The sequence below is a fragment of the Leptopilina heterotoma genome, unplaced genomic scaffold (genome assembly GCF_015476425.1).
Source record: "Leptopilina heterotoma isolate Lh14 unplaced genomic scaffold, ASM1547642v1 Lhet_52, whole genome shotgun sequence".
NCBI lineage: Eukaryota > Metazoa > Arthropoda > Insecta > Hymenoptera > Figitidae > Leptopilina > Leptopilina heterotoma.
In genome coordinates, this window is record NW_025111114.1 from 2,539,163 (window position 1) to 2,558,449 (window position 19,287).

A 19,287-nucleotide genomic window follows, 5' to 3' on the forward strand; every position below is an offset into this window, starting at 1 on the left:
ACTGGACTTAATTCACGTTTTGATTGTAGCGCTCTTCACTTTCAAGGTAATTTTCAGAAACATTTCTTCTTTCATTATTAGGCTTTTATTCACTCAATTCTATTCATTCTATTGCAATTTCAAGTTTATAGGTTTAGGGGAAACCAATTCAAAACAACCAAAAAACAACAATAAGCTCAACAATTACTTCATTTGACGCTGTTTGACGCGCGAAAAACGCAGTAACATGAGTGTCAAAACAGCATCCGCACCTAAAGAGGTTCAAGTAAGTATTCAAATACTAAAAATACTTCTAAATATTGTGTTAAAATAAATACCCTCTCGGGAAGTAATTTTCTCCTTTCTCTACTTTAACAATTGGTTAAAGTCATATTGCCGGTAAATAACATGAAAATTTTGAGGTTAGAAATGGTTCTTGTTCTTACTTTGTTTTAGTTTATTGCCGCATTGTTTTTAGTTTAACTTGTTTACTGAGAATTGTTTTCGATTAACAATTGTTTCTTTTAGGAATTTCAATTTAAAAAATCGAGTAAACATCAAATATCGGAAAAACTTGCACTTCCCGTGAGTTGTAGTCTCGTAGCTGCAGATGGAAAACGAGGTTTACTCTACATTGGTCATGAGAAAGTAATAAGTGTTTTAAAACTTGGCAATGAGGGAAATATCGAATGGCGAACGGATATTAATTTACCGGATAATATTACAAGAGTAGCTCTCAATTGTGACTCGACACTTTTAGCTGTTACTCTATTTGGACCTTCTGTTTTTATATACTCGGCTCCACTTTTGTCGAAAAATGTAAGTATTTTAATTTCTTTAAAAAGTTTCTTTTCAGGGTTGCTATTCATTCTGGGAACCTGGAAATGTCAGGGAATTTTATAAACCTTGAAAAAACCTGGAAAAGTCAGGGAAAATTGTTCTTTTTTAAAGTTATTGTGTTTATTCTTGAAATCTAATTTCACTCAAGTATTTCAAAATTAATTCAATTTTAAAAGAATTGCGTTTACAATTTTAATAAGTAGATGAACTTCAAAAGATTTTTATTTAATATTTTGTAAAATTTCACTTTTAAATGAATTTAATTCGAAATACCTATAAAAAAACTTTTAAAAACTAAAATTCTTCTGAGATTAGTTAAATTTTTGAATATATATTTAATTGATTATTAAAAATAATGGATTTATAGAAGAATTTTAGTTAAAAACACTAAAACAAATTGAATTTTAAAGCAATTACAAATGATTGCAGAAATTCAATTATTTTCAAAAATTTTAATAAAATTCTTGGCAAAATTTTAATTATTTTCAAAAATATTTATATTATTATTTTCTAAATATTTAATTGAAGAATATTCGAATAATCAAAATTTCGTAATATTGAAGTGTAAACAAATGGATTTGAAAATTTTCTAGGAACTTTTGCAAAAATTATTATAAATAATTGATAATTGTTAATTTATTTCTTTCGAAGAATTTTAATAAAATTTTTGAAATTAATTACATTTTTCGAAGAATTTACTGAAAATTGTATGAAAAATAATTGAAATCTTGTGAAGAATATTATTATTTATGAAAATAATTGAATTCTTCCATCGAGTTTTATTACATTTTTTTAAATAATTGAATTTTTTTTGAGAAATTTTATTAAAATAGTAGATTTTAAAAATATTTGAATTTCAACCATGAATTTCATTGTTTATGAAATGTATTTTTTGAAAATAATTACATTTTTCGAGAAATTTATTTAAAGTTTTATTAAAAATAATTGAAATCCCATGAAAAATTTTATTTGTATTTATGAAAATAATTGAATTCTTACAATGAATTTTATTATATTTTTTAAATAATTGAATTGATGTGAAAATTGTGTTACTTGTAAAAATATTTGAATTCTTGCGAAGGATTTTATTAAAAATTTTGTAAATAAATAAATTTTTTTTTAAATTTTTGTGGTAATTTAAAAAAAAATTTTAATTTTGAAATCTAAATTTTTAAAACACGAAGATATTGATCACTCCGAGTCGAAGACTCGGAGTGCTCGATATCTTCATATTTGTTTTAATAATATTCTTATATGTTATTGAATTTCAAATTTTTGAATATCTTAATTTGCCTAAAAAAATAATGATTAAATATTTATTTAAAAATGAAGTTATTGATGTTTTCGAATAATTTTCGTTTTAAAAACCTGGAAAAATTCCGTTTTTTAATCTGGAAAAGTCAGGAAATTTTCAGCGTGACAACCCTGCTTTTGCAAGAGTTTCGAATTTAATATTAATATTTAAATGTAATTATAATTAATCTTATAATAAAATTCGATTCTTTGAAATTCAGGTCTTGGATTTACTGCACGAAATACGCCTCTCGAGTTCAAGTGGCGATATTTCCGTTTGTGATTTACGATGGAACCCGGCAATTCCAGGAATGCTTTGTACAGTTACAAGTGATCATACAATCGGAAGCTTTCAAGTGAGTGGTGATAAAAAGTCAGGTTTCGCAATAACCGGATCGGGACGAATCGAAGGAGTAGATGCACTTTGTGCAGCATGGAGTCCAAAAGGAAAGCAAGTGGTTGTCGGCTGTCGAAATGGAAATATTATCCAACTAAAACCAGAATTAAAAGTTGCGAGGACAATTCCCGGTCCCAATCCAAATATGGGTAGTGTAATAGCAATTTTGTGGGTTAGTAATTTTCAATTTTGTGCTGCCTATCAGGAACCAACGGAGGGACGAGTAAATGTCATGATTGTCGATGCACCCAAGGGCGAAACACTGGCAAAATTCACAAACTACGAAGACATTACTTACGGTGGAATTCCCACAAGTCAATATTATTTCGATTACATTCCTGAATGGGGAGTTATCATTGCAGCGAGTAGTTCGAGTAGTGAAGTCGCTGTTTTAGGAACTGCCGACAATGGAATTTCATGGGAACAATGGCAACTCATTGACAATAGTAGAGCTGAACTTCCTCTAGTGCGAACTGATGAGTCCTTTCCCATTGGATTAGCCATCGATAGGTCACCCACTACACCACTTGCTCTGAATCCGGAAAATATTCTACCAAATCCAGTGCCGATTCTTCATATTCTCGCCACTTCGGGACAATTTTGCAGTTTTCATATTGTCAATCTGAAGGCAGATTGTCCTGCGATTTGTGTTCCACCAGCGGAAATTGTCGTTCCATCACTAGCACCAGGTAAATTTTAAAGAAAATAGTATAATAATAGAAATATAATAATTTATAATATTTATAATAATAGAATACGACTGTATTCTGGGTTGCCACGCAACCTGGAAATTCTGGAAATGTTAGGGAATTTTATAAACTTTGAAAAAACTTGGAAAAGTCAGGGGAATTTTGATCGGAATCCTAGAAAATTATTGTTTTCTCTAAAGTTATTGTGATTATTCTTGAAATTTAATTTTACTAATATTTCAAAATTAATTGAATTTTAAAAGGGTTGCGTCTTACAATTTTCATAAATAATTAAATTTTTTAATATACATTTAATTAATTATTAAAAATAATGAATTTATAGAAGAATTTTAGTTGAAAACACTAAAACAAATTGAATTTTGAATCAATTACAAATGACTGCAGAAATTCAATTATTTTTAAAATTAGTAAAAACTCTGCTCAGAAATTCAATTATTTTCAAAAATTTTAATCAAATTCTTGGCAAAATTCAAATATTTACAGAAAATTTCCTCAATTCAATGATTTTTAATATCTACTATTTTAATCAAATTTTCCAAAATAATTCAATTATTTAAAAAAAATGTAATAAAAATTCTACGGAAACATATAATTGTGACGCGATCTGAAGAAAGGGACCTTAGAAGCAAATCATTTTAAGGTTGGGTTAGAGTTACTTTTTTCTTGTTTGAAAGTTTCTTTTTACTTATTTCGAATTAAAATCAGTGTTTATTAAATATTTTAGTTTTAATGAAGACTTAAACTTTAATGATTTATATTGACAGTTGATCCTTTTTTTGTATTTTCATTTAAAAAATTGCAAACATAACCTATAATTTTTTGCTTCTAAGGTCCCTTTCTTCAGATCGCGTCACAATTATTTTCATAAATAATACAATTTTCCCAGGAATTCAATTATTTACAATTTTTTTTATATAAATTTCTTCGCAATAATTCAATTATTATCATAAATAATCAAATTTTTAAAAAGGATTCAATTATTTTCATAAATATTAAAATTATTTATAGGTTTTCAATTATTTTCATAAATAATACAAACTTTACAGGAATTCAATTATTTACCATTTTTTTAAATAAATTTCTTCGCAATAATTCAATTATTATCATAATAAAATCAAATTTTTTAAATGGATTCAATTATTTTCATAAATATTAAAATTCTTTATAGGTTTTTAATTATTTTTATAAATAATGCAAATTTTACAGGAATTCAATTATTTAAAAATTTTTTATTTTCTTCTCAATAATTCAATTTTTTTTATAAATAATCAAATTTTTTACATGAATTCAATAACTTTCATAAATAATAAATCTTATCACAGAATTTCAATTATTTTTAATACAATTCTAATGAAAATTCCACTAAAAATGTAATTATTCTTGAGATTTTTTTTTTAAATTCATCAAAGAAATTCAATTACTTTAAAAAGATTTGCTATAATTTATTTATTAGAATTTAAGTATTTCTTAAAATTCAATTATTTTCAATGTCTATTATTTCAAAAAAATTTCACAAAAGAATTCAATTTATTAAAAAGAAATAATTTATTAAAATTCATCTCAAGAATTCAATTATTTTCAAAAGTATAATAAAATTCTTCGCTAAAATTCAATTATGATTAAAAATTTTTTAAATTTCTCGTCGAATTTCCAATTATCTTTATAAATAATAAAATTCTTCTCTAAAATTCAATTATGATAAATAAATAAATAATACAAAATTCTTAGGAATTTAATTATTTACAAACTTTTTATACGTTTCTTCACAATAATTCCATTATTTTCATAAGTAATAAAGCTTATCGCAAAATTTCAATTATTATTAATACAATTTTAATTTAATTTCTCAAAAAATGCAATTATTCTTAAAAATATTATTAAAATTCGTCGACAACATTTTTTATGAGAATTCAATTTTAAGAAACATGCAATTATTCAATAATTTTTTTCTTGTATTTAAATAAATGAATTCTCGTGGAATTTTCCAATAAAAATTGATTTAAATATGAATTTCAGTGAAAATTTTAGATAATAATTGAATATTAAACTAAATTTGAATTAGTAAAAATGTTTACTAATTTGAATTAGTGACTGATTTTTTGCTTTTGAATTAGTAAATTTTACTATTTAATTAGTAGAAACGACAATTTATTAGTAAAAATTATTAGTTAAAGCAAAAAGTCACTCACTATTTCCAATTAGTAAACATTTTTACTAAATCAAATTTAGAGAGAATCTATTAAAGTGGCAATTTTTAGAAATAGTTTAATGAAAAGGTTTCAAATTATAATTTTAATTATAAGTATGAAAAATTCCAATTTTTCATACTAATAATTTTATTATTATTATTTTATATTTTTTTTTATTATTATTTTATTATTTTTATTAATTTTACTAATTATTTTTCGACTAATAATTGTGTAAGTTTAATTTTTTTTTTAAAAAAGTTTAATGGGATTTTTTTTGAAACTATTCGAAGTTTTTATTTATTTAATTGAAGAATTTCCGAATTATCGAAATTTCACGTAAAATTGAATTGTAAACAAATGGATTTAAAAATTCCCAAGAAGAACTTTTTCAAAAATTATTCAAAATAATTGATTTAAAGAAGAATTTTTATTTATTTATTTAGAAAAGAAAAATTTAAAAAATGTTGAAATATTTGAATTTGAAATTTTTGAAAATCTTAATTCTTATGAAAAAATAATAATGATTAAATATTTATTTAAAAAAAAGAAGTAAAATAGTACATTTTTCTGAGTAATTTTTTAATTTTTCAGTTGGATTGCCCGTACCGCGACCAAGTATTCCCTCGTCTGAAATTTCATTCAATCTTACCACCGGAGCAACAAGTACGCCACGTGCAAAAATTGATTCACCGAAAGAAAAACCGAAGAACCTTATGGCTACCAACTTTTTTGCTGACAGTGCAAAAGTTTCAACAGGTGCGCCAAGTTTCTCTCTCAAGTTCGAACCAGAAAAACCTCAGATAGTAAATCTACCGCCTACGAATTTACCACCACCTATGAATTTACCTATTGCGAATTTACCACAATCTATAACTCTCTCTCCGACCAATTTACCACCACCTTTAAGTTTACCTCCCACGAATTTACCACCACCTGTAAATCTACCTCCGGTTAATTTACCCCCAGTAAATCTGCCTTCAACTCCCCTTCCAAAAATCGAAACGAAAATTAACACCTTCCTCCAACAAACTGAACCGAAACCTGTGGATCACATTCCTGGCGTTGAGTTAAAAATTCCAAAGACCACAATTACCAAACTTGAGCCACAAGCAAAAGCGGAAATTAAAATACAAAAGGAAATCCCAACCAAGGAGTCAGTGGCAGAAAAATCGAATATAGACGACAATCTTTGTTTGAGAGCCTATCGAGAGGAGCAGGTGAATTTCGAAAAGGAATTAAAAACAAAACTCGAACCTCTAATATGGGAAGTTGGCACTAAAGTCGAGAAGGAACAAATTATTGACAAAACAAATCTAATCGACGAATTTCTCCGCGATTTACAAGAGACAACAACGAGTCTAGCCAGTGACATTGCCTACCTACGAGGATTTCTCATACAATCTTTCGCCTGGTTGGAAGAGACAAATTCCAAAAATTCCGACAATGTGAAATTAACCTCAAGAAATCGGAGAGAAAATTCCAAACTTGTCGAATTACAAGAACTTCTCTATTACACTCAATCGCAATTAGTTCAGGCTTCAAAAGTCATTGATTTACAATGGTCCGAGCAGCAATCGAGAGAACAGAAAAAAATGAAAATACCAAATATGGAGTGTATCTATCAAAGTTTAATGCGACACGGACAAATAGTTGCAAAGGAGAAAAGTAACATCGAAAGTCTTACCAAAAAATGGAAATCAATCGCACGCGGTATCACCGTCTCCGATCTCAATCACTCCGTATCGAATCTTCACATTACAAATTCCTCCCACGATTCTGTCATTGATCAAAGATGCAAGACAATCGCCAATATTAATCAAAATTTTAGTCGCGAGAAACAAATGAAGTTACGTGATTTTCTCTCCGAATCGGCGCCGAGAATTATTAAACCCGCAAAACCGACGTTAATTCAAGACAGGTTGGAAACAACTCTAAGTTCTTTGGCCTCGATGAGTTCGACAAAAGTCTCGAAACCAAAAGCAGAGCAAAAATTACCTCACAATCCAAAGCCGAAGGTACAAAGTAGTCCCCTTGCATCTCTAAATAATATTGTGTCAAAAATTGGCATTGCGGGTGAAAAACAAGAAGTTGAGGTTCAAAAGATTTCCCCGTGCCCACCGGTGAAAGCACAACCGGCATTAGTTCCACAAAAACCGAAACAGACCCAGACCATAAACATTTCCTTCGCGCAGAATCCGCAGAATTTAGTGAAACCATTCCCAAAAGTCGAGGCTATTAGTTTCGGTCAAAAAATCGAATCACCAAAAGAAATCAAAAGCGGAAGTGAAAAGGAGACCCTCGGGAAGAGTTCGGAAATTTCTAATCTTAATTTCTCGGGGAATATTCTTCTGACACCGACTATTCAATCGACGTTTAGTTTACAATCACCTCCCGCATCGACATCGGCGCAGAATTTTTCCTTTGCATCCTCAAAACCTGCATTCTCATTCGCTGCAAAGCCAGAAGAGAAGACGAATATCGATCTCGGTGGTTTGAATCTCTCACAAGCGGGACTCACGATCACGCCAATTCCAGAGGTTAAGAATGGAAGTCCTATTAATTTTGGAAAGACGAATATGTTCGGAACATCGGGAGCAAATTCACCGAGTTCAACGAATTTTGGAAATAATTTTGGAAGTACTTTTGGAACCAGTTCGGGCAGTACTTTCGGAAGTTTAAGTATGAGTACGTTTGGAAATGCAGCAGCAGCAGCAGCAGCGAGTACGACTGCGCCAGCGATTGGAACCACTTTTGGAACTTCTTTCGCAACTTCAGGCGCGGGTACCTTCTCAACCCCTACGGCAAGCACTTTTGCAACTCCGAATATTTTCGGAACTGCGGGAACACCAACAACTGCCACGGTTACTACAGGAAGTATTTTCGGCGCTACTTTCGCGAGCGGTGGAACTCAATTTGGAAAAGGAGGAAGTATCTTCGGTGGTAGTTCGAATGTATCAACTCCGAGTACTCCTAGTAATTTGAGTTCGGTTACAGTATCGAGTACTACAGCTCTGAATAACCCTCAGAGTTCAACCCCAGTTTCTTCTCCTGTGATTAGTTCAATAAACTTAACTCCGACTCCGCTTTCGAGTCCGAATTCCTCGTCGCAATTTTCATCGCAAATTTCATCGAATGTCTCATCGAATGTCGCATCGAATGTTTCATCGAATGTTTCATCGAATATCCCATCGAACGCCTCATCGAATGTCCCATCGAATGTCCCATCGAGTGTCTCGAGTTCGGTCATAGTTTCCAAGTCGTCTTCCCTAGCGAGTCCAATTCTCGCCTCGAGTTTGGCGTCACCTTGTGTCTCGACACCAACTTCGGTTGCTGTTTCAACTCCGCCACCGAATTATCCCTCGCCTTCCAACACCTTGGCTTCTTCAACAGCCTCGGGAATGGATATGCTCTCCCTCTCACTAAACTCGACAAAAACAACTGCCCTCCCTTTTCAAGCACCAACGTCGACAATATTCTCCACACCTCCCTTTGGGGCGAATTCAAATTCAAGTGCAACGTCGACGTTGAATTTCGGCAAAGCGAGTGTCATCGCTTCTCCGAACGTCATTGCACCTTTCGGTGGCGAACAGATGTCAAATCAAGGTTCGATTTTCGGTGGTTCGACAGCAAACTCCACTGGCAGTGTGTTTGGAAAAACGAGTATGGCGAGTGCGAATCCATTTGGTGGTAATACACTGGCTCAGAGTCCGTCGAGTACAACGACGTCGGTGTTTGGAAACGCTGGTAATACGGCGGGGAATTCGATATTTGGCGGTGGTTCGACGACTGGTGCGGGATTTGGAATGAAATCGACGACAACGGGGAATGCGTCTGTTTTTGGAATGTCGACGGTGCAACAACAACAGCCTTCGTCGGTGTTTGGCGGTGCGCAGGAAACGTCATTGTTTGGTGGCGGAACTACTGCTGCTAATCCTGTAGTTGCAAAACCGCAGGAGACGAATTTTTCGATGTTTGGTGGAGCGGCGGCAACTGGTGGAGCGTCTGTGTTTGGACAAGCTCCTGCTTTTGGAGCTAAACCAGCGTTTGGAGCGAGTCCCGATTTTGGACAGGCGAAATCTGTCTTTGGAAGTGGATTTGGTGCTGCTCCATCCTTTGGAGGTGCTCCTTCGTCTCCGGGTAAGTTTTTTTTATTAATTTCTTCTATTTCTGACAATAATAGAGTTGCTACAGTTCAGGGAATTCAGGGAAAAGTCAGGGAAAGTAGAATTGGTCAGGGAAATCAGGGAAAAGTCAGGAATTTTTATTAAAAATACTGGAAAAAATTAAATTTTTAGAATCCATAAGAAACTTACGAATTTTTGTGTCTTTTTTGTTTGACTCATAAACTATAAAATTACCATGAATTCTAATTAAAAACCTTTAATTATTATATTTTTAACAATAATTTCTTATTTAATAACTTAATTCTTCAAGGACTATTACAAAATTATTACCTATATGGTAAATTATTTAATGAATAATTTTATTTAAATATTTCAAAATTAATTCAATTTTAAAAGACTTGCGTTTATTTTCATAAATAAATAAACTTCAAAAAGTTTTAATTTCAATTTTTAATGAATTTAATAAAAAAAATGTAAAGCACTTAGATTTTTGAAATATTTTAATAATTAATAATCCAAATTCTTCTGAAATTAGTTTTATTAAATTTTTTAATATATATTTAATTAATTATTAAAAATCATGGATTTATAGGAGAATTAGGAGTTAAAACCATAGAGGTTAAAAAACAAAAAAATTGAATTTTAGAAAAATTACAAATGTTTGAAAAAATCCAATTATGTTCACTTTAAAAAAATTCTCGTCAAAATTTTAATTACCTTTAAAAATAATAAAATCCTTCTTCAAAATTCAATTATTTTCAAAAAAAAAAAAAAAAAATTCTACGCAAATGTGAAATTAATTTTATAAATAATAAAAATTTCACAAGAATTCAATTATTTACAAATATTTATAAATTTCTTCGCAATAATTCAATTATTTTGATAAATAATAAAATTTTTTACAGAGATTCAATTATTGTCATGAGTAAAAGAACTCGTAATAGAATTTCAATTATTTTTAATACAATTTTACTCAAATTCTTTATAAGAATTTAATTTTGAAAATCATTCATTTAATTAATAAATTATTATTTATTTTTGTATTTAAATAATTGAATTCTCGTAGAATTTTCGCTAGTAAGAATTGATTTAGAAATGAATTTCAGTTAGAATTTTAGATAATAATTGAATATTAAAAGCATTATAGCATGAATTTTTAGAAATAATTGAATTTTGAGAAAGTTTAATTAATTTTTTTTTTAATTATTTCAAGTTTTTATTTTCTAAATATATTTAATTGAAGAATATTCGAATAATCAAAATTTCCTAAAATTGAACTGTAAACAAATGGATTTAAAAATTTTCTAGGAACTTTTGCAAAAATTAATATAAATAATAAATAATTGTTAATTTATTTCTTTCGAAGAATTTTAATAAAATTTTTGAAATTAATTACTTTTTTCGAAGAATTTACTAAAAATTGTATTAAAAATAATTGAAATCCTGTGAAGAATATTATTATTTATGAAAATAATTGAATTCTTGCATCGAATTTTATTAAACATTTTTTTTCATAATTGAATTTTTTTGAGAAATTATTACTTACAAATAATTTAACCCTCCTACGGTTTTATCATTTTTCAATTTTGTAGGAAATAAATTTATAATTTTGGTAAAATTAATTTTGACTAAGTATTTCATTTTTACTTTGATATTAACTAACAATTCTATGGAATTAATTTTTTTGAAAAAGTTTAATTGAATTTTGTTTGAAATTATTTATAGTTTTTCTTTTCTAGTTTATGTTTAATTGAAGAATTTCCGAATAATTGAAATTTCGTAAAATATATTGTAAACAAATAGATTTGAGTCAAAGAACGTTTTCGAAAATTATAAAAAATAATCGATTTAAAGAAGAATTTTAGTTAAAAATTCTAGAAAACAATAGTTGAATTGGAATCCTTCGAAAAAAATATTATTCTTCAACATTTTATTAAAATTTGTCAAAAGAATTCAATTATTTAAAATTTTGTGGATAAAATTCTTTATGAAAATTCAATTTTGAGAATTATTCAATATTATTCAATAAATTATTTATTTTTGTATTTAAATAATTAAATTCTCGTAGAATTTTCTGATAAAAAATTGAATTTGAAATGAACTTTAGTTAAAATGTCTAGAAAATAATATTTGAATTGAAGTCCTCCGAAAATATAATTATTTTTAAAAATTTTATTAAAATTTGTCAAAAGAATTCAATTATTTAAAAATTTGTGGATAAAATTCTTTATGAGAATTTAATTTTGAGAAACATTCAATTATTCAATAATTTTTTTATTTAAATAATTAAATTCTCGTAGAATTGTCTAATAAAAAATGATTTAGAAATTAATTTGATTTAATTACATTAGTTTTATTTATTGAAATTTAAACGAAATAATTGAAATGTAATTTAATTTAAAGGTTTCGGAAGTCCACCGATGATGGGAGGAAGTCCACCACCTTTAGGCGGAAATCAGATGCAAAAAGTATTTGGTGGAGCGACTGGTAGTAATACATTTGAATCTCTAGCTACTCAAAGTGGAGGTCTGTCTTTCAGTAGTTTGGCTCAAGGTTCACCGGTACAGCAACAGCAACAACAGCAACATCAACAGCAACAACAACAGCAGCAACAAAAACCGCCAGAATTTGCAGCGTGAGTATTTTATTTGTTTCTCTAAACTCAAAAATAGTTTTAAAAAAACCCTTTTCGCTAAATCTCAATTTTTCTTTTGCTTGTGTTTTCCAGGAAAAGTTCATTTTCGAGTTGGCGTTAATGGAGCAACAACAAAACAAGAACAATTAGTATTAAATAAATATTAAGAATCTGAGACTCGGCTTTATAAAGCTGACATTGAATATCGTTTTCGCTACGTTTTAAAATTCGAAATAAAACGAAGAGTCTATTTTATGAAAAATCTCTCTTAATTTCGGTAAGTTTTCTTTATTTTTTTCTTTTTGTTTCGAAAAATAACAAAGTAGAATTTTTTTTTATTAGCATTAAATTTCATTTAACATTTTTTTTTCTTTTTTTGCAAAAAATTGCAAAAAATTGAAGTTAAATTCCCCGTTTAATAGCCTTTGGTGAAATTGACACTTTAATTGGTTTACATAAATCAATAACACAGGGATCGTCTTGAGGTGAATGGGTGCACATTGTCGATGATGGGGCAATTAAAGCTAGGGAAATTTCAACGTTACACGCTTCCATCCAAACTTGATGGGAAAATAGAACAGTCGTTCGTAATCGATAGTCTTTAAGTTCACTATTTTGTTCCTTGAGATCGGTTTTTCTTGGCAATAGCAATTGCACCTGTTGATCGGGATGTCGTAATTTTATTCTCAATGTACTTGGATCGCGAAGATTGTGAATTTTTGCCGTCATTGGTATACCGAGTAGAAGACCGCCGGTGAATTTCAAAGCTGAATCAGCATCGCCACGTGGTTCTTCGATGATTGCTCGGCAAAATCTCGTCGATGCCGAAGGTCTAGGAAGTCTTTCGTCACCAATTTGAAGAGGTGTTAACAGCAGAGGCATGAGTAGTCGCGTCAGTGGGCCGGGTTTCACTTCACCGAGAGCTGGCAATTGAATTACTAGAGACTTGGAAAATGGTGGTAGTTTCATTGTGTCCTGTGGAAGAGCGTCTGCTTCGGAGAGAAATTGCCTTGTCAATGGGAGGGCACTTCCTGTCGCGCTTCTGGTGACACGGACCAAATCTATTGCCAGGGCTTTTAACCAGACGTCGGAAGCTAACGCCATGTCGACTTCACTCAGACCTGAGAATAATCTCTGTAATCTGAAAATAATTTTTTATTAATTATAAATAAATTATTTATTTATTTTTATAAATTTTTTATTATTATTAATTTTTTATTACAATGGCAATTCTTGGCAAAATATTTTTCTTGGCAAAAATATTTAATTTATTAGAGATAGAAATGAAAAGACCTACTTTTGCGCGTGTTGAAGAAGAAGGGAAATATTGCTCGAAGTGTTTGAACCGGATTTTGACGATGGTAGAGTTGATTGAGAGAAATCTTTGATTATCGATCGAATTAGAAGGAGACATTTAATGTATAAAGCGGTGAATGTAGCGGCTCCTTCCATTTGACGATCCATTTCGGCTAATCGTTCAACATCAACGGAAGCAGCCTCCAAAAGTTGCGTGTAGACTTTTCCTCCTGGTTTTGCTCTTTCTATTCCAGTGACCATTCTCTCGAGAAATTCCCTTCCGCGACGATCTCTAGATTCTTCTTCCATTTCCTCTTTTCCAAAGCCTAGTCTCTTGATTAAAACGGGAGTCAATCGGGGCACCAAATGTGGCATTGTGTCACGTAAATATAAATAGTGTTTAGCCGCATGTTCTGTGAATAAGGCGTGCATACTCGGACAATGCAGCGCTGCATTGAAAATTAAAACCAATGTACTCGCATCTATTTTCAATTATTAAGGAGAATAATACAATAAAAATAAAAATTACATAAATCGAATCAAATAAAATAAAAGGCAGGCTTTGCACTCATCTACTAAAACTAAAATTTTGAAAAAAATAGAAAAAAGTTGCTTTTAGTGTCACAAATTTAAAAAAGTATCCAAATAGTAATTTGGATACTTTTTTAAATTTGTGACACTAAAAGCTACATTTTTCTTTTTTTTTTTTTTTAAATTTGAACAACTTTAAATTTTAAATTCGCTAATAGTTGAAGTAAAATAATAATTAATTAATTATTAATAAAATATTCTTCTAAGAAAATATTCAAAATTTTTTTTGCAAGAATTCAATTATTTTCACAGATAATGAAATCCTTCGATGAAATTCAAATATTTTCAAAATCTATAATTTTAATAAAATTTCTCAAAAGAATTCAATTATTTAAAAAAAAAAACTGAAATTCGTTGCAGGTATTCAATTATTTTCATTAATAAAAAAAATTTTTCACAGGAATTCAATTATTTAAAAAAATTCACTGAAATTTCCAATTATTTTTAATACAATTTTAAATCAATTTCTCGAAAAATGTAATTATTTTCAAAAATTTTATTAAAATTTTTAGTAGAAATTAATTTTAGAAGAAATTAATTATTTTTTATAATTTTGATAACATTTGTTTACAAGAATTAAAATATTTTCATAAATAATTAAATTCATTGCAAGAATTCAATTATTTTTCATACAGTTTTAATTAAATTATTCTTTTAAATTTTCGTAGAATTCTAAATAAATTTAATTATTTACAAAAATTTTAATAAAATCCTTCACAAGAATTAAATTATTTTTACAATAAAAAAAAAAAAAAAATTTTCACAGAAATTTAATTATTTACAAAAATTTTAATAAAATCCTTCACAAGAATAAAATTATTTTTACAATAGTACAAAAAATTTTTCTCCAAAATTCAATTAAATTTAAGAAAATTCACTGAAATTCGTTTCAAGAATTCAATTATTTTCATAAATAAAAAAAAATTTTCACAGGAATTCAATTATTTTAAAAAATTTACTGAAATTTTCAATTATTTTTAATACAATTTTAAATTAATTTCTCGAAAAGTGTAATTATTTTCAAAAATTTATTAAAATTTTTAGTGGAAATTAATTTTAGAAGAAATTAATTATTTTGTATAATTTTGATAACATTTGGTTATAAGCATTAATTTATTTTCATAAATAATTAAATTCATTGCAAGAATTCAATTATTTTTAATACAATTTTAATTCAATTATTCGAAATAATTTAATTATTCTTTTAAATTTTTAAAAATTTCTTTAAACTAATTCAATTATTTATTATTCAATTATTTATTCAATTTTTTCACAGAAATTCAATTATTTAAAAAAATTTACTGAAATTCGTTGCAAGAATTTAATTATTTTCATAAATAAAAAAAAAAAATTTCACAGGAATTAAATTAAAGAATTCAACTATATTTATAAATAATAAAATTTTTCTCACTATTTCAATTATTTTTAATACATTTTTAAGTGAATTTTGATAAAATTATTTATAAGTTTTCAATTCTAAGAAATATTTATTTATTCGACTAATTATTTATTTTTGTATTTAAATAATTGAATTCTTGTAGAATTCTCTAATAAGAATTAATTTGAAAAATGAATTTTAGTTAAAATTTAATATTAAATGCGTTATGATATAAATTTTTTTATAAATAGGTAAATTTAAAAACCCTTTACATTAAAATTGTTTGAAATTTTAATTCCTGTGGAAAAATAAGTAAGTATTTATGTATTTAATTTAGAAAATTTTGAAAAAAGTTAGTCTTTTGAAAAATTTTTAATTTTAATTTTTTGAATATTAGTTAATTTCAAGTAAAAATTAAAAATATTTATTTAAATTTCCAATTATTGGAATTTTTTAAAAATTTAATTGAAATAAATTTTATATTTTAAAAAAACTTTATTTTTACTTTCAAAAGTTATTTTAAAATATAATCGAATTTTTGAAGAATTTTAACCAAAAGTTTGGAAAATAATTGAATTTCATAAAAATTTAAAATTCAAGTTATTATTAGGTTAAGAAAAAAAGTGAATATTTTTTATAGAAATCAGAGAAAAACAGAATCAAACGTTTTTTGGTAATTTTTGTAAATTGATTAAAACGTGTTTTTCAGTCGTCAAATTTAATTTTTCAATATCTACGTTTTTGAACTACTTTTTTCACTCTTAAAGCTACTATTTGGTACTTTTTTAAAATTAATTATTTGAGTGCGAAGCCCGCAAACGCAAAGAATAAAAATAAAACAAATACAATCCTTCCTTTATGAGGAAGCAAAAGTTACTATTTTCTTTTTCAAAAAAAAGGATACAGAGAGGATCGTCGACATCAGGTTCTGGAGTATCGAAAAACGGATGTCTACCCAGCATTTGCGGTACCAGTGGCAGAGTTAGGTAAGGATGAGAAGCTCCAAGTTCAGCTAGACAACTCCTTATACTCTCCTTGTCCTGTGGATATCTCGTTAAATTTTCCAAAAGTCTCGTGACACACATTTGAAGACAGTTTCGCGTTGCCAGACGACTCGCTCCTAATGTTGCATGTAAACCCTCTCGTACTTCGCCGGAAAAATCTTCTAAAGCTCCTAAAATCGTTTGCAACTGATCCTCCCGCAGTGTCACGCTCGCTGACATTTTTCTCAACGATTCAATGGCTTTTAATCGTACATCCTGAATTTCATCGTTAAACATATCGACCATAAAGTCGAGGGAAACACAAGCGATACAGGGTTGCTCCAATGACAGAGCACATAACGATTCCACGGCCGCTGTTCTCACCTAAATCAAATTTTAAAATTAGTTTTCTATTTCAATCCACAATTACGAAATTATTAACAGTTACGAAACTATTGATTTAATTTCTACACTCATTCTACTTCTATTTTATTCGTACCTCTAAATATTCATCTTCTAAACCATGAATGAATGCACCGCACGAACCGCTTCTTTCCTCAACTTCCGAGCTTTCGTCCTCGACCGTTTTTGGCTTTTTATCCAAGGCCTGCTCAATATAACGTCGAGAAACTCCTTTCATTGATCCTAATAAAGACATAGCTGAGGCACGAACACGAGGCGATAAATCCCCCATTAATCCACATATTTTCGAAAAGGCACTGTCAATCATTCGAATTTCCTCTCCCTCTTGTTCGGGAATCATTCTAGAAAAAAAAATGAAAATATTAAACCTATTTTTTCTTCATCTAAAAATTTTAATTCGAATAAAATAAAAAGTTGAATAAATTTTGAATTTGAGTAAAATTTGAATAGAAAAAGAAAATCGATAGAAATTAATTACTGATCGGGATATTCGTTCCCCAGGAGCCAGATTAATTTCAAAACGGCACGACGAACAATTTCGTAATCGTCCTTCAGTGCTCCGCAAGCTTCCGAAAAGAAAGTCGCAGGTAATCGACAACCCCTGTGCGAATGAAGTTCTGCCATTGACTCGAAGGCTTGAGCTCGTACCCTTGGATCCTGCGATCTCGCATAATTTCCCACCAGTGATAAAGTGTCGTCCGATACATTTGCAGAGAGATATCTTCCAATTATCATCAGGCATCTCGTCTGCACTCCGTGCCAAGTGTCCGGTAAATGTTCCCGAGCAATTTTCAAAACTGCGGTTCTGGAAATTTCAAGAAAAATAATTGTAAATTCCTTTTTTTTAAATTTACAAATTATTAAGTACGTTCTTTTTATTTGATTTACTAATTAGTTGACAAGTTTAATTATTTACGAAATTAATTTCTGTTTAGAAGAGAAATAGAAATATTTATTTACTGATTAAAACTGCCGAGTTTCAACAATGTTGCGAGTCCTTGACTCTTGACTCGATGTGATTCCTCATTTTTTAAGAGATTCGCCGTTTCGTTGATAATTCTCGCCTTTTCGGCAGGATCGTTAGTAACTTCGCCGAGTTCAGCGAAAACCCAGAGTATTTTTGTTCTTACAGCAGCTTCTTGTTCAATTGTAAATCTCTCGACTAGTTTTTTCACAGCTGTTGGCACATCGTCGGAAATCATTTGCGAAAGAATATCGGATATTCTCACGAGTAGTTGTAGAGCATCATTTCCACCTTTACATTTCTCCAGACATTCAATATAAACAAGAACAGAACTGCCATTGACACTTGAACCATTTCTACTCGATCCACTCAAGGAAAGACGTAGTGTTTTCAGCCTCTTTACTGGTGGTTCGTTAATAACCTGAAGAAAATTTTTTTTAGACAGTTTCGATAATGGAAAATAGTGTAATTTTTATAGACCTGGAAAAACTGAGAAATGACAGTGAATTAAGATATTTTTAGGATTTGAGAAAAAGTTTTATCTAAAAATCAGGGAATTCTTTCAATCTTTAATGGAGTAATTTATTTTCAGAGTTATTTTTTATGACCGTGAATTTTTTTTTATGAAAAAAGTGGCTCACCCTGAATTAAATAAAATATTAAAACTGACTTACGATAACTAGTAATGAATATATTAACAAAGATATTTATATGAAAACAAAGTAATGAATATAATAAAATTACTACTTACTTGGCTTTGCGTAAATTCCGCCAAAGCTCTCTTTTTTATTAATGCTGCCATTGCTTCTTTTTTTATTAATAATATTAATATTAAATAAAAGTTGATGATTTATTCATTTATTCCATTTATTCATTGCATTCATTGGCACGTCATTAATTTTCGTGCTTTTCGTATGTTAAGTTGTCAAACTCAATATTTAAATTACTGAGGTTAGAAAATCCATTTTTCTAGATTGATAATTGAAAAATTATATTCCAACAAATAAAATAAATAAACAATTATAACAAAAAAATTGTTTACAAAAGATAAAGAACGTAATTTAAGAGCACTAGAAAACTTAACCTCAATTTCAGTAAATTTGTTTTCGTCTGTCGCAGTTTTCTATATTATCATATGAGCAGGTCAAAAGTTTTCTGAATTGCCAACAGATGGCAGAAATCAAAATTCAGTGTAGCCAACATTGTTGCTTTGAATTCTTCTAATTATATTTCAATTATATTCATTATTAACAAAATTATTTTGAACACATTTAAATAAAATCGAGAGATAATTACTTTTAGTTAATTAATATTAATGTGTAATAAGATCTAATTTTTTCGCTCATAGGAATAATTTTAATATAGGGAATTTTTGTTACATTTCCAGGCCAGTGTTCATCAGCCAATCACTGTCAAGAAGACACTGGTCGTGTTTTGACTTGTTCTTTATTGTTAAAAAGTTCTCGGGACGATGATCAAGAGCAT

The 19,287-nt window shown here is 28.7% G+C and overlaps 2 protein-coding genes across 2 annotated transcripts; one reads left to right on the top strand and one right to left on the bottom strand.

Moving 5' to 3' along the window:
• Positions 1 to 81: 81 nt before the first annotated feature.
• Positions 82 to 12,422, top strand: LOC122507904 (nuclear pore complex protein Nup214-like). The gene is made up of 6 exons (XM_043620911.1): positions 82 to 265; positions 508 to 798; positions 2,334 to 3,198; positions 6,000 to 9,545; positions 11,936 to 12,167; positions 12,261 to 12,422. Exons 1-6 carry the CDS (start codon positions 227 to 229, stop codon positions 12,286 to 12,288), a joined length of 5,001 nt encoding a protein of 1,666 aa, XP_043476846.1. The 5' UTR covers positions 82 to 226; the 3' UTR covers positions 12,289 to 12,422.
• Positions 12,423 to 12,445: 23 nt separating this feature from the next.
• On the bottom strand, positions 12,446 to 18,917 carry LOC122507906 (integrator complex subunit 4). The gene is made up of 7 exons (XM_043620912.1): positions 18,554 to 18,917; positions 17,799 to 18,223; positions 17,317 to 17,643; positions 16,915 to 17,179; positions 16,337 to 16,799; positions 13,465 to 13,945; positions 12,446 to 13,308 (listed from the first exon to the last, which is right to left on the bottom strand). The coding sequence occupies exons 1-7, from the start codon at positions 18,602 to 18,604 to the stop codon at positions 12,570 to 12,572; spliced, it is 2,751 nt and encodes a 916-aa protein (XP_043476847.1). The 5' UTR covers positions 18,605 to 18,917; the 3' UTR covers positions 12,446 to 12,569.
• Positions 18,918 to 19,287: the final 370 nt, after the last annotated feature.